Source organism: Nothoprocta perdicaria, unplaced genomic scaffold (genome assembly GCF_003342845.1).
Source record: "Nothoprocta perdicaria isolate Ctin4 unplaced genomic scaffold, notPer1 scaffold_350, whole genome shotgun sequence".
Taxonomy (NCBI): Eukaryota; Metazoa; Chordata; class Aves; order Tinamiformes; family Tinamidae; genus Nothoprocta; species Nothoprocta perdicaria.
Genome location: NW_020455589.1, coordinates 98,803 through 125,365, shown reverse-complemented (window position 1 = coordinate 125,365; position 26,563 = coordinate 98,803). Strand labels below are relative to the sequence as shown.

Here is a 26,563-nt window from a genome sequence, read left to right as displayed (position 1 = left end):
CATACTTGCTCACTGTTTCCTTAGGCATTTAGTCATTCCACCCCATGTAATAGGTATAATAAGTACCTTAACATGAGGTTTTTTTCTCATGAGCCTGAACAGGGTGTTTTTTTATATTAGGTATGAGTGATATGACATTATGACCCCTACGACACTTGACAATTAAAAGTTACAAGAAATACCTCAGTCAACTTGGACATCATTTTAGAAACACTAAGCCTGAGAGCTGCTCTGCACTCTTAGTACGGTGTCAACTGCTTGTCTGCAGTTGGGTGATGTTAACTAAACCAAATATTTCACTATATAGAGAACATTCACTGCTTGCAAATCTTTGTTTTCGTATCATGTGCAGTTTCAGTGCCTACGAGTGCTTCATATTGCATAAGCGAAGCTCAACATCCAAGGCAATTAAGGTCTGTTTTTAACAGCTCAGTCTTGACCTTATTTGTTATCTTCGACTTTTCTCTGGTACACACATAGATCTTTCCCCGTTAGGAAGCTAAGAGCTACAGGCGGTATTTTTTGCTGCTAGTGGTACATAATAATGATCAGAAACAGAACTCCAGTAACGGTGTCACTGAGCCCATTTCCTTAGCCAAAGTACAAGCGCGTTCATTACTTCTGAAAATATATATGCTTCTATACGTATATAAAAATATTCTCTTTAATTATTGCGGAAATAGATACGTTGCTGTTACTATCAATACTTCATAGATATCGTAGTAACAGCTGATTTTAGAGCACTGATGGTGGCGAAACAGTTCCACATTGAACCAAAATGCTACGTATTCTCAGGATACCAGTGTGGAATTGCAGTGAACTCGCAGAGTTCTTAGTCCTCTAGTTCCCTGAGAGGACCAGGGTATCAATGGAAGGAAATTTTAAAAACCAGGGATTCTGAAAAGAAAGTTACTCTGTAGCTGACTGCTAAAGTACTCACGGGACTTGCATTTCTTGCACATTACAGCTGGGTAGTTGGCATGTTGCACATGGCAGGAGACACACAGTACTGTGAGTGCCCTCTTTCCCACTTGGTATGTAATGCCACAGAAACATCTACTTATGAGGAGGTTTGCTGCCTGGGCATGACTTGTGATTAGCATCTGCAACTGGGGGGAATGGATGATAGGGCCGTGCGCTTGTGCGCAGAAGGAACAAACAGTCTATCAGTCACGTGAATTGTGGTTGGCCTGTTGCAATGGAGTAGTCTAACAAAAAAAAAAAAAAAAACAAACAAACAAAAAAAAGCAAGCTCTTTACCTTCTAAATGGGTTGATTTTACATAGTTGCACAGAAAAGAAAAAGGCAGAGTGAAGAAAAGAGAAGAGAAAAGAAGAGAAAAGATCCCACCAGTTCTTTCCCTCCGAAATTAGCACTGGCATTGGTGAAGTCACACACAAAGGAAAGTCTCACTTTCTTTGTGCCTCTCACAATGACATCAACATGCATGGCTATGAGATGGAGAGAGAACACTTCACTTGTGATGAGAAACAAATCAGGATTTTCTTCAAAGTAAAACAATGAGAACACAAGACCATCATAGGTATATGCTAGCTCTTTCAAAACACCTTTTCTTGACTAGATGTTGGGCTAAATCACTTGACTGGTGATCTGTTCTGTCCAATGCAACACATGGGATTATTTTGAATAGGCTGAAGAGTGTCTGCTATGCAACTTGGCTGGAATGTCTGCCAAAAACGGAGTTGGCTTTGCTTTCAGCATCTACTTTTGAAATCATTGACTCCACAGAATAGTGATATTCCATAGGTAGAGGTAGATTATGGGGTAGAAATAATCGAATTGCAGCCCTGTAATTTTGTGTGCTATCTGAGGATTCTCATAAAACTGAGATATTCCCATAATTAACCACTAGCCATGGGATATTATAATATATTCCATGGTGACTAGTATTTCCCTCCCCCCCCCCAGTAGAATTAGTATGATTAATTTTGCTCTGGTTTTGCCTATTGCTGACATGAGTCAGTATAATTAAAAATAAATAAGAATCCCATATTACGAGGCAATCACTGTGTAGGCTCAGCCTGCCAGTAATGACCAGTCAGAGCCTTTCCAGCCAGCCTTTACTGCTGGAAGGTTGAAAGAGCTACAATTCACCAACCCATGGTTGCAAAAGGAGCATGATTTAGAAATCGTAATTCAAACGCTTCATAGCTCTAAATTCTAGTGGAAAATAGAATAGATTGGTTTGCATGCCATGGAATAAACATCCTTACAGCTAGTCCTGTCTCAGAGTGAGTCATTTTGTATTCGTGTCAAGAATTTGAGCTGCTGTTCTACTTTGCGGTTAATCATCAGAAAGAGACGGGATTGTCTCATGAATATGCATGATGGCATAGTTGTCCCTCCAACTTACTAGGCACCTAGTTTCTTTAATGAGATGTACAATATCTGCCATTTAAAACAGCTGAAAGGTCCCACTTGGGAACAAATGAGAAAGCATCTGGCTGTTTGGAATTCCAGCCCTGTTTTGTCAGAAAAATTCTGTGATTGCTGAGAACTTGGCTCCTACTCTGCTCTATGAAGCACTGAGACCTCAGGAGCCTCTGAGGTGCGTTAACGCAGTCCAGCAACATAGCTGTAGAGCTCTCCCAATTCTTCCACTAGATGTACCAGCTCTTCAAAAATATCTTGAGACTTGTATGCCCTTAACCAGGACCAAAGTTTGGGCTCCTAGAGCGTGCTCTCCTCCTCAGTTTTGCTCATCAGCCTCCACTGTACCATTTGTCCCTGCAACCTAGACTTCACACATATTATTCACTGTGTGATGGTGGGACTAGAATGGATCAATGTGCTACCCATTGCTCTAAGAAAGCGGTCTGGCTGTATCTGAAATCACTACGCGGGATGGAGGTTAACGGTCAGATGGACATTCCTCTAAGAGGTTTCCTACCTGCTCTGTTAATTTCTAAAATTTCTTCTTGGGCCAGTGGGCAAGTGTCGCTCTGGGTACTGTGGTGTGGAGAGTTTACGACAGATTTACAATAATTGGGGGATCCCAGCTGGGGTGGCCTCGGGATATGCTTCTTTTTTTTCTTTGGTAGCTTCTGCTTAGCCATAGCTAAGGAGTAATACATTCCGAAATTGTTCACAATGACAGGGACAGGCATGGCAATGGTCAGCACACCAGCAAGAGCACAGAGGGCCCCCACCAGCATGCCTGACCAAGTCTGAGGATACATGTCTCCGTAGCCCAGGGTCGTCATGGTGACAACAGCCCACCAGAAGCCGATGGGGATATTTTTAAAGTGTGTGTGTTCGCTGGCACTAGGGTCGTTTGGTTTAGCACCTATTCTCTCGGCATAATAGATCATCGTGGCAAAGATTAAGACGCCCAGTGCCAAAAAGATGATGAGCAGCAAGAATTCGTTTGTGCTGGCCCGGAGGGTGTGTCCCAGGACCCGCAAGCCCACAAAGTGGCGGGTCAGCTTGAAAATTCGCAGGATTCGCACGAAACGGACTACGCGGAGGAAGCCCAGGACATCCTTAGCAGCTTTGGAAGACAGGCCACTGAGTCCAACCTCTAGATAGAAAGGCAGTATGGCCACAAAGTCAATGATGTTCAAAGAGTTTTTGATAAATTCCACCTTGTTCGGGCAGAAAGTGACTCTCATCAAGAACTCAAATGTAAACCAGACCACACAGACACCTTCGATGTAGGTGAGAAAGGCCTCAGTCTCTGCTTCCCTGTAGTGCCGCACCTGCGTGTCATTCCCGATGAATTCAGTTTCTGTCTTGTTCACAATGGGGTTAAATCTCTCATGGGTCTCGAGGCAGAAGGTGGTGATGGAGACCAGAATGAAGAAGAGGGAGGCGAATGCCACATACTGTGGAAAGAAAGACACAAGAGACATGTTAAACGGCAGGGTAAGTACAGGGGCTTCAAGCCCGGAACACGCAGGCAAGGGCGAGAGCTTTACTAAAACCCAGCTTCACGCCAAGCCTTCCTCCTGCAGCCCCTAAGACACCAAGTCTTACCTGCAAGGACAGCCTGGCACTGGAAACTGGGAGGGAGAAGAGCACGTGAGTACCTCCGTCAGCCCCTTCCTGTATGGACAGCACTTCAGTGACCATGTATGTTTAATTAAGCCTCAGACTGTCTTCCAAAAGCTTTGTCCTTGGCCAAGGACAGGTCAAGGAGTGGGCACAAGTCATGCTGAGCTCTCGAGCGTCAGCTGCTACTATACCGGGCATTGCAGTGCCCCTTTTCAGATATTGCTGGGAAAGGGGGTAATGAGATTTGGGGTAGGCCTGTCAGTTGATGCAGAAGGAGACAGGTCTGTTGGAGTTTACTAGGCCAAGACCTCTGGAAGAGATTTTCACCAGAACAAGAATAATGTTTTTTAACGTTGCTGCAGTATATGGTGGTTAGTCAGGTTACAGTGAAGGCGGCAGCAGTCCCCCAACCCATGAGCTGTTGTAATATTTATCTATTCAACATCAGTTCCTGCTTTCCTCAGACTTCCCTGAGCCTAAAGGAGATCTCAGGGTTGTATCTCAAGGGTAACTGAGGAAGACAGTGGTGACAAAATTCACAGCTGTAGCCTCTCCATCCTCCATTACTCAAATGATTTGTATAAACCCCAAAAGACTCTTGGTGTGGTAGAGCTGTACAGCAGTAGAACTGCCCCTTTCCATTTCCCTTCCCACATCCATCATCTTCCTGCTTAAGTGTCTTGTATGTCACAACACCTTGACCAGACAAGTCACATATACTATTTCAGGGTCCAAATGAGCATGTGCAGCTCTGCTAAATAAAATGAATCCCTTTTTCTTTATATTATTTGATTATCTGTGTTAATTAAAACATTATTCAATGTCAACCATGTCCCTCTCTTCTGTAGAGTAGGCAGAATAAGGGTTAAAAAGAAGCGATTTCTTATAATTGTCGCCAGTAAATACAGTGCTATAATCTAAAAGAAATTGCTGCCAAAGGAAGAGACTAGTTAAAATTAGCCTCTGCTTCAAGCTAGCGATGGTCTCCTGCAATCAAGAAGTTCCTCCGTCTCCTTTCCGCTGTGTAACTGCTACGAAATTATGCTTGACCTTCACTATTAGCAAACAAAGTCAAAAGTAAGTATTTGTGATGTTTTGAGGCCAACCATTTAGTAGAGAACCCAGAGAAAATGCCAGAAAATGAAATCACAGAAGCGTTTGGGCTGGAAGGGCCCTCTGGAGATCAGGTGGGACGGTTGCAAGGTCGGACGGGGTTGCTCAAGGCCCCGCCAGTTTGAGTTGCTCTGAGTACCTCCAGCTGGGGAGACCCCAGCACCACCTCCTCACGCTGCCTGTGCCAGGGTTTGAGCCACAGGAGCGAATGAACGTGGAGATGCAGAAGCAAACGAGTCCTGCCCTGCAAATCCATCTCCGCCGCCCACGAGCTCAGCCACTGCCATATTGCCCCGCGTGTAAAATCCCCCAGCAGCTCCCCAAATGCTTCTGGCTCTCACATTGTTCTGTTAGTCTTATGCAACACATCTAATGGGCATACTAATATGTGCTAATCAATGTATTTGTAGGGCAGACTAATATAGAGGAAGGATGAGTGCGGTGTGGAGGTGAGTGAATGAAGATGAATGATGATGGTTAGAGGAACGGAGGAGCAAGACCACTGGTTTCTTCCTGTCACATTCAGCTGTTGCCAAGGGAGATTTCTCCAGGCATTTTCTCCGTCTGTAAAATAGACAGCAGTGCTAACTGGTGCTTGTGGTACGCTGTGTGACCCTAGGGAAATGGGTACAACGTGCTTTGGGCTTAATTTTGTTGTTATTCATTATTGTCAACACGCTTCCCGAAAAAAAAGGTCTTCTAAGTGCTCAGCCTCAGCTTCTGTGTGACATGGGCAACAACGGGAAGTATATGTGCAGTTTAATACCACAATTGTCTGAGTAAAATAAGAAATAAACAAGCATCTTTCCCAAGAACTCGGGAAGCTGTTCCCCAGCAGCCTCAGCCCAGATCTGCTACGTTTCTGCCTAGAGCAGATTTTTATCCTTGAAGTTGTGGAGCCCTGAGGATTCAAGTTGTAGAAGGAAAAGCTGCCACTTGACTAAGGCAGGTAGCACACACAGATCAGAAGCAGGAAGGGATATAAAACCAGTTTGCATTTTAAGGGGTTTGCAAGGAATGCATCTTCATGCAGACTTAAAATGCAGTTTCCTCTGGATGCATCTGACTGACTTGAGTGAGTTTTTCCTCCTTAGGACAACCTTGCAGCTGACCTTCTTGCACAGCAGCTCTTTGGAGAAGGGCTGTTGTGCCGCATGAAAGGGAAGGAATAGGAATACCCGGCTCTGAGAGGGTGTTCAGGCCAGCAGTGTGGCGGGCAGAGCGCGTCCCGGCCGCGGGCTCCGTGCCTTCGGAGAGGCGCTGGGAATGGCTAGTCCCCAGTTCAGCAGAGAAGTGCGGGCTGGGCGTGAAGCATTTGCTTCTTCCTGCACTTATTTAACAAATAACTTCACAAATTTAGCTTATTAACAAATTGAACAAAGGCAAAACTCTCTTGGAGGGAAGGGCAGGTTCGTAAATCTTTTACTGCTTTGGAAACGTGGGTCTGCTTTCAAGATTTCCCAAAACCTTGGAGGAGTAATGGTATTGATGGGAAGAATCCCATCTTTTTCCCCCAATCCAGTATCTGTTCTCTCTCCAGAATTACCATCTCGTCCTAAAACCAAATGTATGTTTGAAAAGAAAAAGTACCCTTTATAGCTTCCATATTTCAATATTGACGGGTCCTTGTTGGCTTTTGTGAAAAGAAAATCTCCATGGAGTGGAAGGTACTAAAAATGGAGAGCAGCTTTTTTAATAACATTCCCTAATTTTAATTACAGTTCCCTAATCCTTTGGCAGTTCCAAAGAAGAGCAGAAATAATGAGAAGCAGGTTCAGTGGCCCCATGTCTGACAGATTCTGTCACGGGCAGCTGCTTGGGAGCAGAGCAGCAGGAGCTCCCTGCACATGGCTCTTAGTGGTTCTTATTTCCTTTCTCCTTGCATTTTGCCCCAGAATGTCTCTCCTCAGCTCTCCTAGGATCTGAATGGACTAGGGAAAAGGAGTGAAGATTTCATCAAAGGCTGTTATGTGCTGGTGAGTTACGTAATGCCAGTTAAAATGCCCTACAGTTAAAGAMAGCATCTGGTTAAAATGTCTGAAGTGAGCTGAACTCTTTTGCATGCTTTGACACTAGGCACAGATGAATGATTCTCGCGTCCCCTAGAGATGCTGATGCCGTCGCACCTTTCTGGCACTGACACCAACAAAGAAAAATTGCAGGTTAGCCAAAACTGCAGGGTTGAAAAGAGAAGAGAGAGAAGAGATTTTAAAGGAGAAATTTTGCTTAAAATACAGATAACAAAAGTGCCCTCAATTTGGAGAGAGGAAAAATTACCCTCCTGCGTAATTTCTGTTAATAGCAGCTCTAGAATGGCGCAGAGGATGTTTTCTAATCAGGCTGTTTTGAAAGAGGCTGAAATGCATCATCCCCATAAGGGGAGAGTTTCACCAGCTAATTTATATTGCCTCTGATCAACAAAAAATGGGTATTTTTTCAAAGGTCTGCTTCTCCTCTGCCCTTTGTCTAGCCTTGCTTTTTTCCTTAGTGCAATGTGAATGAGGAAAGCCAATTAATTCAAACTAGTGGTGTTTCACATCGGCTTTGCACAGCTGAAAGGACAAGGAGAAGGCACAAGGTAACAGAGAATCAGGCCTTTCCTATCATGAATAATGAGCACAGTAGCTTTCCACTCAGCATGGAAAGAAAACAACAGCCTAGCAGGCTTAAATCACAAATCACCTCCTAGTACCACCCCCCCAGGGGGCTAGGCTCGCTCAGGAAAACGCCTCAGGATTAGGTGGTGCAGCATCAAGCACCTGGATGTGACTGCCTACTTCTGGGAAAGAGGTCTTAAGCAGTCTGTTGCCTCGCACTTCTGAGATAATTCTGCTCTGGCAGATAAGAAATCTTTTTCCATTCTGTTTTAAGCAAGTGAATCCAGCAGCTCACTAGAATTCCTCTACAGAGCAGCTGGAATTGCCAAGCTTTAAGCCAGCCAGCGCTGAAGAGCACTGATTTAAGCACCAAGAAGGAAATGAGATGACAGTGGCTCTTTTCCAGCCTCCTCCACTGCCCCTGAAGTTCTTAGACTTCAGGAATATTATTTGTCCCCAGTGTGCCCATAGCTTGCATACCATCCTTTCCGTGTGCTRGGATAGACCCTGCCTGGAGCTTGGCCCTGTGCTGTCCGTGTAAGAGCACCCAGTGCCCAGCACCACGTGGGTCTGGAGTGGGGAGCTGGGAAGGGAGGCCTTGGTTGAGGCTGTGGTAGGAGAGACACCGCTCTTGGACTGTAGGCAGGGAAATGTGATGGCAGCAGCAGAAGCAGCTCAGCTTTTGCCAGGGAAGTTTCAGCAACTTCAGAGTTAGTTTCCTAGGAAGTGGCAATCTACACGATGCGGCATTCGTAATTCATTCTGGATCACATGTTTGGGGTGAGTTAGTGGAAGCTAGTGCTGCAGATGGGTGCTCTTCTTCTTTGGAACTGCCCTGATTCATTTAGCAATCCTGACTCAAGCTAGAGGGGAGAAAAAAATGTCATGCTCAGAGATTTGCCCGCCTCTCCCTTTCCTAGTACCAACAGATGATGATTTTTTACAAAGCAGTACTTAATCCCTATATTTTTACAGGGAAATCCAGGAAATTCCACCCTTTCCTGACCCCCTGGATGAAAGACAGAAGAAGGTGGCATTTTCTATGAACGACATCTGTTGAAGCATCAAGAACTTTGCTGCAGAAGTGGCACCAYGTCTTTCTACTGATGGATTCCTGTGAGTCATTGTTTTGATGACAAAAGCTGTTTACTTCACTAGATCATGACCTTCCTGCTTCTGTAGCCCCAACGCTGCTCCACAGCTGGGTGTTGTCTTAGTCAGTATGAGCAGGACCTCTAGGCAGCCTGAAATTTGCTCCTTTTCCCATAGGAGACCGTAAGGATTGCCACGACAGAAATGAGGGACGAAAACACTAAACATTTTTGCTGCTGGAGGAGAAATGATGGAGCTATTAGTGCTCTCTGGTGCTCTAGAAAGGTAAGTTATGTCTCTAGTGGAATCCAATGTGCTCTAATTTCAAAATAAGAACCACAGGTCGAGTAATTTCTCARTAAGATCATTAATGGGGAATGCTGCATATCTTACAGGAACAAGCTAGTCTCCAACGAGCTCCCCATCAGTGCTAACCCGTGAGCCTGCATTCTCTGTTGTGCAACAATATTTCATATGTATCTAGAGCCTTGTGCTTCCGTTGTCCCTGCTGAGACCTAAAATACCATGGGGAATTGCATCATTCTGCCACTGACATAAGTGTCGCTTGGGTCTTTCTGCTAGACCTGGGTAAAACCTTGTGATTTCCATTCACAAGGCATCTCCTCAAATACTTCTGGCAGCTCCACTTTATCGTAGCTCATCTGTTTCAGGTTTGTCTTTGACTTATATAACTGAATAATTCTGAAAAATTCATACTACACCTGCACAAAATTGCCCATTTGTGGCTTAACTCGCTGAACTTTACCAAGGTTTTATTTTAAGCTAAAAAACACATACTTCTGCCACTCTTCCCTTAAAACTTAGTGCATGAAACTTAGTGCATGAAAGGAACACCAATAGCAACATATATTTTAATAGCCCAAGCTAGAAAAGCCCAAAAAAGCCAAAAGCCATCTCAGCCAAAGTTTGGCTTAAATGAAAACTACTTTAGAATTCTTAGTTTTACAACTTCATTATCTATCAAAGCTTCTTTCTTGTTTTTTTTTTCTCCAAGATTTCTTGCAGATACAGACCCTATTTCAAACACATGACTCATTTCAAATGTGCAAGTAGTTCTGCTGGATTTTTGAAAGAAACAGTGAACCTGTATGACTGATGAAATGACTGAATGCAGGCACATGATACTAGCCAGCTAACGCTGTAAGAGTGAGCAAGGGCTTTGTCTAAAAGCAACCGGGGCAGAATTTCATTAGGATTAATGCAAGCGGATTGGAGATGAGCATTTTGAATCTGGAATTGTTTGCAAGAGGAAAAACATCGGGAAAAAAATGGGAAAAATGGAAAAAAATGGCCTGTTTCTGCTTTTGCAGATACAAAGCAGGTATAGAAGAGCACAASTGGCAATAACAAGGGCACAAGGGCAATAACAAATGTTATTGTTGAGCCCTTTTCTGTGAAGGGAGGGTGCCCACGCTGGTGGGCTGTCTTGTTCCAGTAGCCAGTCTGTGCAGCAGCAGCTCGCTGCAGCGAACACAGTGGTTCAGCCCCAAGATTGATCCCATTTGTATTGCTCAGCTGAGCTAAAACAAAGAAGCAGCCTAACGGATAACCAAAGCTTGCTCCAGAGCCACCTCAGAAGTCCGTGAGCAGCAAACGGATGGGACGGTTATGTAATGCCAAGGAGATGTCCATGACAGCTTGCAAAAGCCTCCTGGAATGCCTCGTGGCACGCAGGCATGAAGCAGCACGTTAAAAAAAAAAGTGCAGTCATCTGCGGAAAATATGCCCAAGTTATTGGGTGTTGACATAGCAATAAATCCCAAAGCCCATCCCTCAAATGTTAGTCCTTGCSGGCAAGGGGAGGGGAGCTCCCCGGGGAGCTGCTGGGATGAGCAGGAGTGCTGTGAGCCGGGAGCGGGGTGCGGGCTTTGCTGCCGCCTGGGCACCTGCAAAGTGCAGGGGCTCTTTCTAGGCCACGGGAAAGGCTTCCAGGTTCGGGTGGGATCCGTTGTGTCTTGTGATTTGGTAGCAACGTCATGCCTCGTCATGGACGGGATGTGAATTTATCTTGCAGGCTTCCTTCTGCTAGCTCACCAGCCTGGCCGGTGGTGAGGACTGCATGGAAGCGCTCGTGGTGCAAGGAAGAAGCAGCTCTTATTGTTTGACATCACGTTCAGTGAGCAGATCTCGTTGTATCAGTTACAGATTCCTGCTACCAAAGGGCCTAGTGAGGTATAAGGGACCCTGGAGAAGGGGCTGTGAATGTTCAAAGGAAATTTCCCTTCCTTTGAGGAATGCAGGGTATCCTTGTTTGGTAGAGATCTCCATAGATGACAAGCCAGTCCCCCATCACAAGGCAGAATCTTTTGTTCTTCTGGAAAGATGGCCACCATAGGCTATTTCTAAAGACCTCCAGCAGTGAATATTCTACAAATTCTTCAGGAAATTTATTCTAGTGTTTCACTCCAGGTCTTATTTTTTTTTCCTAATACCTAACTTAAATATCCTTTGTTGCATTTTAAGCCTGTTTAAGCTTGTCGCAGCCATCAAAGATAGCTCTGAATTTAGAGATTTGCAGATGTTTCCCCTGTTTTGTAGCCTAACAACCATCAGACATTCAAATGTTCCACGAATCCTAGACCCAGGTTCTCATATCGCCATGCCTTAGCTGCATAAAATCAATATAATTGCTAATCTCATTTTCAGTTATGCTGTCAGTTCTGTCAAAAGCTCTGGAATTAAARAGAAACTAAGAAAACGCCTGAGCAACCAAATCTGGGAACTTCTTCCATAACTGCCCATGACTCCTTATTTATTTATTGCTGCAAGGTATAGACTGGTTTTTCTAATTACCTTCTGTGGGCTTCTCAGAAGCCCCAGGAGTTGATGAACCCTGGTAGAAACACCGAGCTGCATGGGTTTGGCCCTGTGCTCTTGTATTAACTGCTCTTTCTGGAAGGATARCAGACTGTAAACTAATAGACTAATCCAGTCAGACATTCTTTGCATGCTTTTTTTCCTCTCCCTCTTTCTTTTTTTTTTTCTTTTTCCTGTTTTATATTGAGTTCTGTAGCAGTGACTGGTGGTAATGTCATGAGTTATGATTTTCAGGATCTCAACTTTCCACCTTCATTCTGGATGCTATTTTATCTCCTGAGAAAATCACACTTTCTCCCCCTCTGACTTGCTGCCAGTCCTTCTCTGTGGGAAGAGAAAAAAACATTTCTTGCACATTTCCCTAACACGAGAAGGGAATTCCTGACTAGAGCTAGGCAGAATCTGACTGGGATAACCCAAGACTTGCAAAAATGTGCTTAGTGCTGAAGCTTTCTGGGGTTTACAAGTCATTTTTATTTCTCTTCYTTCTGAGCAGAAATCACACTTACTCATGGCTGTTATCAAGTGCAGCCAGCTGAAGCTGTGTATGCGCCTCTGATCGAGCCTCCTAGTTTGATTTTGGAAACGCCAAGCTGCAGCGCTGCCCGCGTGGCAGGTAGCGCCGGGGTGTGCTCCGTGCCCACGCRCCGCCTTCCCGCCGCCCGCGCAGGGATTCCTCCCACTCGGGATCAGCTGTAGCTGCGGGAGCCGTGGCAGCCTGTGCAGGAGCCAGCTCCTCTGCTGCTCTCTCTGTGCAGGTGAGGGGCAAGAGAGCCGTGAGCTGGCAGCTTGTTTGCCCCATTCCTGCTTTGAAACTCCCGGGTGATGGAGGTGCGGGAGCAGGGCTAGAGCAATTCACCCCTGGTTCAAACTCAGAGCAGGAGAYGTGACACGAAGGGGTGTAGGAAGGTGCAGGGCAGCTTCTGCCCAGTGACTTGCCCAAGGATGGTGAGCTCACACCTCGTGCATCCTTCTGTAACCTCTTGGGGTCAAGCACGGTGTGATTCCCCAACCTCAGCGGCCACCAGCACCTAAGGAATGGAGCTGCAGACATAACGCTCCCATGTGGGTAACCATTGAATGTAAAGCTTTCCAAGGAGGTGCTTGCAGTGCACACGGAGGCTGTGTCCTCGCTACAGAGCTCTCTAACCTCACAAACACACTGACTTTGCTCCCCAGGGTTTTTAAGCCAAGAGGTTTGGAGCACCTGCCAGATCTTGCTCGTATTCGGACGATGGCGCTTCTGCTTCAAGATGAATTAAACTAAAAGCAGCCCTCAGATCTTTAATAGCGTAAAACGTGGCCAGGCTGGCCATGCAGCCAGCTTTCCTGGCAGGTTGTGAGATCGACCTGCATCTCCTGCACACACGGTCACCCGTAGTGCTCGGGTGCATCAGTCCAGAGGGGCTGGCAGCTCCTGGGCAGGACCGAGGGAGAAATGCAGGTGGCAACATCCCACCGCTGTTGCTTTTGCAGTCTCACCTTGTTTTTTCATTATTTCTCTTTCCAAATTATGACTAGCAGTGTGAGATGGACACTTCTCWTCCCATAGTGCTCATCTAGGTGAAGCCTTAGCTATTTGCTTGTGCTTGGAAAATTTTCCTTGTTCCTCTTGTACTGTTTTGTAATATGCCAGCAAGTTTAAAAATATGGAGACTATGCCTTTGCATTACAAAGYCTTACTATCTAATCTAAATAATCTAGTTCTATCACTTTAATCAATTAGCAGGTAGTATAAAACATTACAAATAGATCCGTAATTACAAAAGTAAGCAAGAGAAATATTTTTGGAAGGCAAAAGATGTTTCCATTCCCAGTTAGGTAGAATCTAATGCACAAGATGGGAGCGCCCTTACTCACAAAAATCTCCATTGAGAGTACATGTTGCCAAGGCTGGATTTTGCCCATCTTTGAGCCATTTGAAATATCCAAAATCAGTGATAAAATAAGTTGGAAAGCGGTGTCGGTAGCGCTTTGGTGAGGGCTTCCRAAGCAGTGGGTGCCAGATACTGCTCCCTGGCTCAGAGCAGACGAGCGAGGGCGCTGGGCTCYGTCCCACGGAGGATAATCCACCTGGTTCGGGCACTCACGGAGCCTTCCTCCTCGCTATCCCGCTGGCAATTGCAGAGGAAAATGTCACAGTTAATTTGCCAGGGCAGAGTGGCTGCGAACTACGTCTCAGTAAGGAATTCTTAAGGATAAATGAAGATTTTGRTGTCTCTCATGGTGGAATAGGGAGACTTAATCCTTTATACGTATCTACTCAAATTCTCCTGTGTAGAAAACCCACTGATTCATTCTTGTTTCTGCAGCTATTGCAACCTCTGAAATATTGCAGCCCCTCATGTGTCTACCCAGGGCTTCCAGTTGTTACAAGACATGCTGTAACCATCAGAAAACCTTAAGAAGATGCAGCCCAAGCTCACCAAGGGAACCTGTCACCGATCCCAACAGTCAGTACAAGGAACATCCACACGCTCCTTGTGGACAGCAGTATCCTGACAACAGAGGATTGCATCATCCCTTCTTTCCCTGGTAAGAATTTCCCCCTCCTGTGCGTATTCAGTGTATTTAATGTAGCTACTCGCCTGCAGACCTGCATAAACTCTGTGCTTATGTGGAGGAAGGCTGCTAACAACATTATCCTCATCTTTGCCTTTTTAAGGCTGAATTGTTGGGAGCAAACGTAACCTCTGTGGATCCCAGGCCAGCTCTGAGCCGTGCCTGGGGAGCTCCCRGCCCCAAGGCAGCGGCAGCGCCCGCCAGGCTCCCACGCAGGCTTTGCCGGGGCCGCGGGTTGATCCCGCGCCGCCCGGAGCACTTTCCAAGGGCCCTCAGCCTCCTTGGCTGCCAGCGTGGGAGCGAGWGGTGCTGCCGGGCCCTGCAGCCTGCTCTAGCTCGAGGGTTTTCTGCAGCCTTTTCTGCAGGAGGCTTTAAAATGCTCGGCCGTTCGGAGAGAAGGGGACCGGCTGTTGCAGAATTGCCGAGGAAAAGGCCTCTCCTAAAGACAGTCCCTTATACAGGCAAGGTTTAATCACATGTCTGGAAAGATTAGAAATAAAACWGGTAAGTTGTAGTCTCAACGCAAGGGGAAAATTGCTCTCTACATATAATGAAAGGAATTTRTGGTATTTTCAGAAGTTTGCTGGTAATATTATGCAAGCATGCTTAGCTTGCATCCTGCAGGACACTCAGGATCTTGTAAAATAAAATGAGAGAGACCTCTCCTTTCTTTTACTTGCAATATTCTGGCTGTATTATCCAGCATCTTTGTGTTTCTTTGGTTAACTCGAGCACACGTGCAGGTATGATGTAAGCCCTGGTTAAAGGGCCAAGTTCTGAATATTATCCTTCAAGACAGAGGAAATATTCTTCATTTGAAATAGCTTCCCTTGAGTGTTGAATGTCCACCTAGGCTATAAAGAACCTGAAATATTATGTAGCACTTAACCATGTGGAGCTCTTTATATCTTGAAAGTGCTGTTGAAATATTAATCAATTAATTAATGAACCAATCTTCACAATTGTTTTGTAAGACAAACGAGTAGATAATATTCCATAAATGAGAGGATTTTGAGGCTTAGAGATTACAGCCTGCGTTTCTCAAGTGTGTTGTTTTAACCTCGGCAGCACAAGGGATCTGGCTGGGGCGAGATGAGGGCTTATCTCTCAAGGTATCTGTCTTAATGTCCAGATTTCCAAGTGGATGCGTAGGAGTGTGGGATACTGGGCGCCTCTTAACCAGGATAGGCTTCCCCACGATGTGTGTTTGCAGAGTCAGTGTCGACCAGACGTTTTTAACACTGGTTAAAGCACTGTTTTTTAACCCTGCAGTGCAGTTAGTCCCGGCCCAGGCACAGGGGAAGGCAGAGAGAGTGGAGGGTTAGGACTGCAGATCTGTATGGGCTTTGGGAGTTTTGTTATCCGTGCGGCTGGGCCACGTCAGCACCTTTGGAAATGGCCGCTCCAGGTTAGAGAAGGATGGGAAAAGCTTTACAGCATCTAGTGACTTGACTGTTTTGGTTGGAGTCTTTGCAATCCTCAACATAGAGGCTTTTTTTATTATGTATTTTAACCAGATCAGAGMAAGCCTATGAAAATCTGGCCCTTAAAAAGCTATCAATTCGGAGACACATTAACTATGACTCACCAGAAATCACTWATGCCTTTTGGAAACCTTCCCTAGCATGTGTTGCCACATACTAGCAGAAAACCACCAAAAACTACCGGAAAAGCCGGGAAAGGGAGCTGGGAAAGCTGGGAAAGGGAGCTGGGACATGAAGCATCCATTCTGGGGCTGTCACTTCTCCCAGGGCACCCTGACTGCRGTTCCCTGCCCTTTATGCAGCGCTCCTTGATTGAAGAGGAGATGGAGTAAACCCTTACACCCGAAAGCRAATTTGGGGGTGGCAGCTTTGGGAGTCAGGGAGCGGGAGCCRTGCGGATGTGGCCGAAGGGCGGGAGGGAGCATGGTGAATGCCGTGGGGMAGCGCCTCAAATTTAAGGTTTTACCGCTGGAAAAGCAGCTTGGTGCTGACACGGGCCGGGACTGGCGACATGCGGCACCTACGGAWMCTTCGGCCCAGTGCCGGGGCTGGCGTAGTACTAGCAATATATATAAATATATATATATWTTTTTCTTTTTTTCTCCTCCTTTTCAAAACAGTCGCCTAGTTGAGGGGGGGTTGGGCAGGAACCGCCAGCGTGGTTGAAAAAAGYGGTTGCCATGGAAACTGTGGGGCCTGCGGTTGCCACGGGAACGGAGGCAGCTGAAGGCCGTGCTGGGGAGGCAGAGGAACCTGCCGGGACTCGGGCGTTTCATAAACCCTGGAGCTATTTCAGGCCCTGAAATCCATACATCCAAAGAAGAAATTTGCTGTCGCTTACGATGACCAACATACTGTGCTATTTATGTAYGTTCTTATCTTCGGCTGTGCTTTCCCCCCACCGTTGAGTTATCTAGGCTTTTTTTTTTTTTTTCACTTCCATTTTTTTTCTTATTTATTGTTTGGAAAATGGGGCTTTTCTGCGGAATAGATGAATCATATTGTTACTGGTGGTAAATATTAAACCTTAAAGGAGCCTTGACACTTGTTCTCCAACCCCGCTTTGAGTCCTAGAGGCTTTAAATGGAGCCTTATATATTTCTGGCCCGAAACCACAGAATAAGTTTTGCTAAAAATTTGCTAATGAATTAAATCAATACAATTTGGAATGAGCTCCATCTCAACCAATCAATACAGGCCCGGTGATGTACAACAGGCCGGCAGGTAAATTGGCCTAAATAAATTTACAATTGATTTTACTTTTAAAACCGAATTAGGACATTTATAGGCTTACAAATAAGATACGCTACAACCTGTGCAAACAAGCATATTCTTTGGGTTGTCTTTCCTAGTACTAGTTAGTGGATCTGTTATTATTCACAGCCTGGTAGCCTTTCATTGCTGGGATCCTGTGTGCAGTTCCTTGGGCTTTTCTTTGTGGCAATACCAGCTGCAAACACCCAGCCCTCCTCTGCTGACCTGCGGGGACCCTCCTCCCCAAGGGGCTCCTCCAGGGGCCGAAGGAAAGGATTTTTTTGCTGATTTTCTTCTTTTCTAGTCTTATAACCGTGGGGTGTCAGTAATACTGCAGCAATCTGACAGGCTGAATGCAGCTARGATGGTGAGTTTTGGAAGAGCTGAGCTGTAAGCCAGGTCCCTCAGGCCTAGGTTTGCTCTGGGCCACCGCAGGGCTGGAGCTGTGACGAGTACCGGGATGGGGAAGCATCAGCAGCAGGTGGGGAGCGAACACAGGGGAGCCCGGCTTGTTCCCTGCCCCTGCTCCCCTCCGGCAGCCGCAGCCCTGTCCTGGGCAGCCCTTCCAGGCGGGAGCACYGGCAGGGCTCAGAAGCTCCCTTTAAAACCCTGCGGCTGTTTAGGCGGCTGCCGTGGGCTTTTGGAGGAGCCTGGCTCCTTCTCCCCGGGAGCGTCTCCTTGCTGGTGAGCCGGGGCCGGTCCCCRTGGTGTGCCGTGACCTCAGCGTGAGTCACCCCTCGCTGCTCGCGCACTAACTCTGTTAATTCCTCCCTTGGCCTGCGTGCACAGCTGCCAGTAGTGTTAAAGAGGAGCAAGCTGGCTAGTCAAATGGAGATATTTATCACGATTTTGTAATATCAGATGAGAAATGGTTCTGATAAATCTTTTAGAGGCTAGAAATGCTAGAAGGCATCTCCCATACATCCTGGCACGGCCGGGAGGCTGGGTGGGATGGGCCTCTTCCTTTGGGGGATATCTCSTGACTGGACTGTGTCCAGCTTCATCTTCCTCCTGCGTCCCATTGCTGCTCCTCACGAGCCCCTCTCTTCCACTCGGCTTTTCCCTCTTTGCTCCCCATGCCCCTCACATTGCCACAGGCTCCCTCGTTTCCCTGTTGCTTAGCAAAGATGGATGCACTGAGCTGGTTTAGTGCCTCCTCTCAGCTGCAGCTATTCCAGCCTGCAGGTGTCTCCTGTCATGATTCCCTAACAAATAGAAAAGGGAATGCTGGAATTTTTTTAAAGCTCCGCTTAGATTGGACTGTTTTTAATTTGAATATTACCCCTTTCCCTGATGCTGGGTTGAGCCTAAAATATTATCACTGTTCCTATCGATGGGGACAGCTCGGTGCTGTGTTGAACACCGGCGTGCTTAAGTTCATGGCACGTTATAAGGGGCTTACTCCTGAATACAACGCCGTAAGAATCTAATCAGCCTGCCGGTTTGTCTGCCTTTCAAACCTCCTCAACGAGCAGCTCGAGAACAAGATGTTCTTGCCTGCTGCAAGTGACAGAGAGGCTGCATTCGCAGCCCCCCATCTCCTGCCAGACACAGATCCCTGCTCACAKGGATGCCCGAGCTGCCCCAGCGTAGGGGATATCCAGGCTGGGTCAGTGTCTGTGAATGCAGTGAGGGCTGTGCAGTGTGTTCATTACCCCACTGCGCTCCAGTAAGCGGGCTCGACTCCCCAACTGGCTCTCTGGGGCTGAATWTCTTCACCTCTAACTGGAGGATTTATCTTTCCAGCTCTTCTTTAGAATTAAGGGAAGAGTCACAACTGATCCTGGCGTTTCCTCCCGCCCCGGGTGCTTCCTAAGGTGTAGATGGGTGTTTGCTGGGCTGTTGAGCACCGTTGCTTTTGGACAGAAATGTGGATGGAGTGTCACTTCCCTTGCAGTCAGTGCTTGGCCGCAGTGTGGGGGGATCCAGTGCAGATGGGACACTCGGAGAGGGGAGGCTGCTTGCTGGGTGTCAGGAAATACTGGCGCTTTTCATCTGCCATGCTGGTCTTTTTGACTTGAAATAAAAGAAGAAAGTGTTTTTGTGTGGAAAGAACATCAGATGCGAGCAAATTACTCTAAAATTATAGAGAATCRTAGCGGTTGGAAAACAATACATTAGTGAGCTTCTCTGCTGCTCTCCCCGCAACTTTTTAGATCGCTCTTGGGTTTTGGTACTCAGTGATGGTCTCTGAAAATCAATTGCTAAGTGGAGAGCTCCTGTCGTCGGAACAGCTCCGGTGGCCCCTGGTCCTGCCGGCAAGGGACGAGGCGGCCGGATTCCCAAGGGGAAGCTCCCGTCTGAAAGCCTGTGCACCCACTGGTCTGTTTGAGCCACATCTGCTGCTTTGGCTCTTCTGCTGGGTGCTGCCAGCCAGGGCCTGCTCCTGCAATCAGAGCTGCTAGCACGAACCCCAGTCCAGCAGGACTGATTTCCAGCGTTGAGCCAAATTGCAGACTCGGCCACGAAGAATTTTCAGCAAGTAGTTTTTTGCACTGGACTTTTTGCAGGGTTTTGAGCTGATGGAAGGGGAGAACGAGCTGGGGGAAGGGAGAAGGGAGAAGACCCTGTTTTGCAGCTGGGGAAGGGAGAAGACCCTGTTTCCACCTTCCTTCCTAGGAGTCAACGGGAATAGTAATAGCTGAGCATTAAATAGTTCTTGCCATGGAAAACATGAACTTCCCATGGAAGACGTGAGCAACCTACATTAGGGGTAGGTTAGTGCTAATTCTTATTTTGTGCATGGGGAAGCCTGAGCTGCGGAGACCGTTTCACCCCCCACTAGGGAAGCATCCCTGATTCTAGGAAATAAATAAATAACCCCCAGGGCTCAGCGTGAAGGCAGAAATGGCAAAAAGAGCCCTCTGAGAGAGGGCATTGATTGAAGCGGCCGTGTCAGTGAGCACTCGGGCCTCACTAAGCCTGCTTCCCTGAAAATCCTGTTAAGGCAGGAATTTTAAATAGGGCGGGAGCCAGCCAAGCTCTCGGTGGCAGAGCTCTGTGGCTTGTGCCTCTATTCATCGGCTGCGTTAGGGGTGCAGCTTAATGGGATGGTGAAGGACGAGGCAAACATGAGTGCTCCGGGGTGGCTTCGGTGGCAGCGAGGGCGGCTCGGCCGCGGGAAGCAGTGGGAAGGAGAGGCTCCCGCTGGGCCCGCCAAGGATGGCGCCTCTCCAGGAAGGACAGAGCCAGCCTGCTTGTGTTTCCCTGCCTCATTATTTAAAGAAAGGCTGTTGAATGATACGGGCATCATTTCCCAATTTAATTTGCGAGCTTCTAATTTATTTAAAAGAACATAGCTGAGCAATGGAGTTTGCAAGAGGTAGCTCTGTTTGTTTTTTATCCTCATCGTGACCCTAAATCCAGCAGTTTTCAGCAAAGCACTTCAATATTGCATTTAAGACCATATTCAAGGAAGAGCTTTCAACCATGGGCTTAATTAAATACAGTGGGTATGTTTTATCTCCCAGTGTCCACATCGGACCGAGTTATGGTGGCAAATGAAGTTGGTGAGATAACGGGAATATCACAATTAAAGACAATTAGCCCTATGGGAAAACAATTCCCAAGGAGCTATTAGCGAGTAGCAAGAGCAGGGGGAGAGCAGGGACAAACTGTACACGCGGCTCCCGCATTTGTGAGTCTGCTCCCTGCCTTTATTTGGGGTAAATTTCTAAAAGTTTTGTCTGTGTGCTGCATAGCTCTTAACGGAGATAGTTAAAGTAGGACTTTATGAGCTGGATGATCCCAATTTACTTGTCAGGTTGTCCTTTTAGCTTGGATATCAAGATAGTCATCACGGCTGCCTATGTCACAGAGCATTATATTTACAAAGCATTGCACACACTCTCTTGTTTCTTTTTAAATCTGGAAAGGAAAGGAAGCCATTTCTTATTTCTGTAGGATTTTTTCCTTTGACTGCTTTCTGGAGTTTGTCTGCTGCATGTGGTGGTTCAAAGCACACAAAGGTAATTTAATTATGGATTTTTTTCCCCAGATCAATTGATTCATATTTAACATGGAGAATAAGAAAGGGATGYGTAGTGGTATTTTTGGAATTTGTCTGTGTGTGTATCTGTACAAACATGTGTATCAGAGGTTAGTGTTTTGGCTGCAGGACTGTTTTGCTCTGGCCATATATTGCTCCTTGCCCAGCAAAGGCCCCTCCAGACCTGACCTGCTCTCTGTCTCGAGCGAGGGAGCRAGGACAGAGGTGCCCGAGACCACCACCCTAAGCCAGACACGGGCTCCTTGCCCTCCCTGCTGGAGTGTGGCTGTCAAATGCTTGCTTCATATCTGGCCTGGCCTATATCTGGATGGGTAAGTCCTGATGGATAACTCATGTTTTGCTGTGTTATTTTTTTTCTTTCCTGCTCCCCATTGCCTTCTCTTGTCAGGCAATAGGCACTCAAATTCATAGAGCCAGCTGGAAACGCTGGTCCTTCATAGCCAGGAAAACCTGTGCTTTGGAACCAGCTCCCTGACTCAGATGCGAGGGGTCTTCTGAGGGCAGAACACGATGTCCTGGGCGTATGGGGGACTGCCAAGAAGCACCGTCAGTGACGCAGGCAGTGAAATCCCTGGGTGCTCTCGGGGCTGGGCAGTGCCAGGGATCCTCGCGGTGACGGAGGAAAGCAGCCAGTTCCCCRCGGATTTTGGCAACTGTGGATTTTGCAGGGAAGGAGAGAGGCTGCATTAGAGCAGAGAGGCGCGTGCCGTATGCGGTGACCCGCTCCATGTCGGAAGTCACGCGGCACGGGAACGGGGCTGGCTCCAGCCCCCAAATGCTGCCCTGGGAGTTTCAAGGCCAGTGCAAGAGAGAAGCCTGGACCTTCTCCCTCCTCATTTCCTGCAGAGCTATGTATATTCCTGGGAGAACAAATGCTGTAACAGCAGGGTTGTGGTGTCTTTCGGACAGGTTTTGGGTAGCATGCAAAGTCCAAGGCCTTTCTTTTTATTAGGTTACAGCTGGCATTAGCTTTCTTGCTAGCCAGAACTAGGGCACCTGACAGCAGGTAGTGAGAAGGCAGCAAGCTCRTTGCTGATGCTTTGCCAGTGCGATGGTCGCCCCAGGGAAGCAGCAGAAGCAGCCCAGCTCCACACTGCAGCCTGGGCTCACGTGGKTCTCACCGGGAAGGCCTCGGAGGAACACGGCACTGAGGCAGGTCGACATTCCGGCCCTCCAGTARCTGGAGAGGTCCCTATTTCCCTGGAGCCCTAGCAGAGCTCCTAGCAGCGTGGAGCCGAGCGTGGCCGAGGCTCCGCACGGGCCGTTTGCTGCGGGGCTCCCAGAGCACAGAGGCCGTTTGCGCAGGCATCGCAGGGGACACAGTCACTGCTACGAAGGAGCACTTTGTTGCCTCCCCTGCAAGCTCTCTGCTCACCCCTGGGCCGTTTTCCTCAGCAGCCCCCTCGCCCCGGGCCCCACCTGCCGTGGGGCAGCGCGGAGCATGCGCCCCAGTTCGGAGGCAGCGAGTGAGCCGCGGAAACGGGAGCGAGCGCAGCAGGTAGTGGGGTGTTTGGGGCACGCAGAGCGCGCGTTCCCCTGCGTTGCTCTGCTGCATCTTCGGCACTAAACGGTTCTCACGCAGCCCATTAGAAAGCGAAGCAGCCCTTGGAGCTTTCGTTCATCCTCTCCACATCTCTGTAAATTGCCCAGGCGTTTGCAGGGTACAGCTGGGCACCGCAGCGCAGCCGCTCTGCAGCTTAGTGCTGCTTCTGCTCAAAGCAATTTACATGGATTTAAGTTGGTATCGACAACCTGGTCCTTACAATTTTCTTTTGAGGTAGCTGGGTAAGAGCTGTTGCCTCATGTAACAGTGCAGGGAACAAAGCAGGTGAGGGGTGATGCTGAAGGCAGCTTTTTTTCTCTTTCTTGGAGCAGTTTTCATTTCACTTCCTGATTTAACGCCACAGAGCTGCATCGAGAGTCTAAGCACAGCCAAACCACCTAACTTAGTAGCAGAACATGTTTGGAGCAGCTAGTATCACAGAAAAACTGCAAAACGGACTGTCCCCCAGCAGAAGCACGTCGCTCAGACCTGCATCATGAAAGTCACAACGTGGAGAGTCTGTGTCCCCAGCAGGGTCAGCAGCTGCCCTGCGATAGCAGGTGATGCTGCAGTGAAAGCCGCCCTGAGCTTTGTGCTAGTGCCATGTCCTGTAGATCTAGAAYAAGCTCTGCAAGCTCCAAACCCCCTTTAGTGGATTTTTCGGTGGAGCCGTCTGCACAATTCAAAACTCCTCTATAATTATGTTGTTTCTCCCTCCAGACTGGACGCTGCAGAAACGTATTATGTGCTGCAGCAGTGCAAACCATGAGCTGTTTGCAGGTTATTTTCTGGCTTACTAAAGGAGTCATCTTAGCGGGAGGCTGTAAGCGTTGCTGATCCTGTTGAGTTTTCATTTCCTGGACCCTTAGAGGTGGAATTGCTTTTAAAACCAGCCATTTCCCCCAGCTAGCACTGCTGCATTATTAATACCTGGCTCTGCTTGCCTTGCTCCTGGAGGATATTTTTCCAGGGTACAATGAAGTTTAGGTGACAGATTTTCGTGACTTTTTTTGCACCCTAAGCTGCTGCTACTACCTAGCATTTTAAGCTTTTATTTTTCATCATTAAATTTACATCATCTGCTAGAACATAAAGTCTTGATGGATGGAGAGATGGATGCTAGAACATAAAGTCTCGATGGATGGATAGTGACTTGGCTGTGAGTACTCTCCTGGCCACGCTGCTCAGGCTTGTTACTGACTGCATACGTTCTGCTGGGTGCTGCACACCACATGCACCTCTGGGGATTTAAATTAAATTTCCTTCCAGTTTTTTATTCCAGAGAGGAAACGAAGCAAAAGTATGTTATGACTGTGGCTAAAASCAACACGAGGTTTCCTTTGCTACTGGCAAAATAAGGTCTGCTCTTTACTGTGCGCATGTGGTGGCCAACCCTGACATGAAGACCTCATCTGGAAAGGGGGGCTTCAAAGAGAAAGAAAAGCCCAGAGAAGTAAAAGGATGCACCATGATCCTGCAGCGGGAGGTTGCTGCAGACCTGCTSGTCTCCTGGCCCTCAAGGACAAGGAACTTAATGTTTGGGGTTAAATCAGTTAGCAACCTATGCTATTTTTATAAACATTTTTTATTGTGAGGGTGGTTGTGGGGTTACAGCAGCCCCTTGCGTTACGCTGCGCTTTCCCTCCCTGGGTATGGAGGCAGGTTCATTTGGGCACCGCGCAAGAGCTCAACCACGTGTCCGTCTGCTCGTGCCTYGTCCTCGAGCACCCCTGGGTGACGGGGCTTGCCCCGAGCGCAGCGCGGCTGCGTCGTCCAGCCCTGGAAGCCGTCCTGAGGCGGCCAGGGCGGCTCTGCTGGCAGGAGCGAAGACTATCTGCTGAAAGGAGAGCCCGCCTCAGGCCTGAGGCTGGGCCCGGGACACCAGGGGGTACTCTTGCCCTTGGCAGCAGGACCAGGCCCGCTTACATCSGCCCCATGTTAGGGATGAGTCACTCAGAAACTTGTGGCTTGGTCCGAGCTCACACGGCTGGCGCCAGCCCCAGAAATAGCCGAGGGATCGAGGGTGCAAGCTCCCGGAGCCAGGGTTTCCATGAGGGAACCCGAGTGCGATGGGGCCCAGGCCCTGCGACCTGGGCCCAGGCCGAGGTCGTTGGATCAAGATCTGCTGGAGTCAAAGCCAGCAGCCAGGCCGGGAAGCCTGTGCCGGGCCATGGCTCCAGGTCATGGATTTGCTGGGGTCTCTGCCGCGCCAGCCCTTGTAGCTGTCGTGGCAGCTGCCTCAAGCACGTTGGCTTTGCCCAAGGAGATGCAGGCAGGAGCTTATAAAATTCCGTCTCCCTTTCCCCCCTCTCCTAACTGATGCTGCCAGGGGATGGGGGCTCCATCCATGGAGATCCACCCATGAGGGATGTGGCCCAGCTCCCTGCTGCAGCCCGCCGGGGCCTTTCCGCACATCCATCTTAATTACAAGGCGCAGTAATTTGCCCTTCTGCTCAGGTTTTCGCAGAGATCGACCGTGGCAGCAGAATCTGCATTACTTTTAAGACCTTCCCTCCATCTTCCTTCCCACTCCCTGGGTTTTCCTCTTTTTCAGCCCAGCAACTACAATTGCAAAGACGGCCAGTGCTGATGTTCCTGGGTTGCCGCCGAARGCAACCAGCTGTGTTTTTCTTTTGTGGTAAGATTGTTTCCTTTCCCTGACTTCCCCATTAGCTGGAGAACAAAAATAGAATAAATAGCTTAAAATTCTTGAGCGAACCATAGAAACATCAGTGAGATATTTGGCTTAGGCTATCCACATCACATGCAGATAATGAATCAAATAAAGAGGAGAAAGTAATTGCATTCATTTGTCTGCGCTATTCATATAAATGTTGCAGATTAATGCATTTTACAGGATTTGGAGAGCTTTCAAAAGCCAGTATTGCAGGGGGATCATCCCTATAGATATCTCTCAAAACAGCTGTTACTAGAGAGTGGATGAATAACATGAAGCATATTTTCTAATTAAGTTCAAGTTTATCTCTGCTCTGTCTTGCTACCTCTGATATTCCATCTCGGCATTAAATGCTTTCTCAGATTGATAAGGACAGAAGAACTGAGAAATTGCTTATCTACTCAACACATTTTGGACTTAAACTCTTCTCCTATGCTTAGAGGAACCCATGGCACACGATCAGTGGATCTATCAGARTATCCCACCCCGTATGTGTTATTCTCTTTCCTTCCTTATGTTCCCTAGGGRCTCTCTCTGGTCCATAGTGGCAGCCCCCTGCTCCTGTTAAGGGCTGCACCGCTTTCCTGCAGCTCAGACCTGCCTTTGCTTTGGCAGAGCACTGCAGCAAAAGCTCAGCCTGCTGCTTAGGACAAGGTCTGGTTGTGCTCTGATTTCACCTGGCTTTCGACACCCAGTCAAGCTGCTGAAGGATTCAAGCACGGGAGGGAAAGCTGGTGCTGACAGTGTCTGAGCACCTTCCTAATCAGAGGCCCGGCGCTCCTTTGCGCAGTCTAGGTGACAATGGCCAATGAATGGGAAAGTCAATATGTAATATTTAAATATTAGAAGATGTGTTGCGTGCTACAGGAATATCAACAGTCTGAACTAGCATTGCTGGATTTCCACTGCACTCCTGGCAGGTTTCGTTCTCAGAGTTCAGAATCATCCTCATCCTCACCTGGATGTCACAGGTAGAGGGGGGCTCTAGGTGTAACACACCTCTCACTAGGTCTTGCTGGATTTATAATTGCATCCGTCCTCCACGGGAAGGAGGAGAGGCTGTCGGCAATAATAAACCCTGAAGCTAATGCTCTTGCCAGCGTCACRAATTCTTCTGTGTTTTATTGACAGAGGGACAGGTTCGTGTCCCGGCAGTGCTGTTGGTGCTGGAGGGAGGAGTGGGCAACAGCAGGGGAAAGGCTGCACTACCCGGAGCTGAAGGTGAATTATGTTCTGGGAAGCTGCTCCCATCTGAAGCTTTCGTGACACTCTCCTGATACCCACCTTCCCATCAGTAAGTACAGGGCAGACCTTTCTAGCCTTCAGTGCTTTGAGCTTTTAGGACACGTGTTCCGGCAAATTAAAACCAGTTGAAGGGAA

The 26,563-nt window shown here is 47.8% G+C and overlaps 1 protein-coding gene across 4 annotated transcripts in view; it reads right to left on the bottom strand.

The window, feature by feature from the left end:
- KCNC1 (potassium voltage-gated channel subfamily C member 1) overlaps nt 1-26,563 on the bottom strand; it is a 78,729-nt gene that overhangs the window by 13,632 nt on the left and 38,534 nt on the right. For all 4 annotated transcript variants that reach the window (XM_026044150.1, XM_026044149.1, XM_026044151.1 and 1 more), the window contains exon 2: nt 2,912-3,845. In XM_026044150.1, the coding sequence (XP_025899935.1) occupies nt 2,912-3,845 (934 nt within the window). The remainder of the gene's footprint in view (nt 1-2,911; nt 3,846-26,563) is intronic.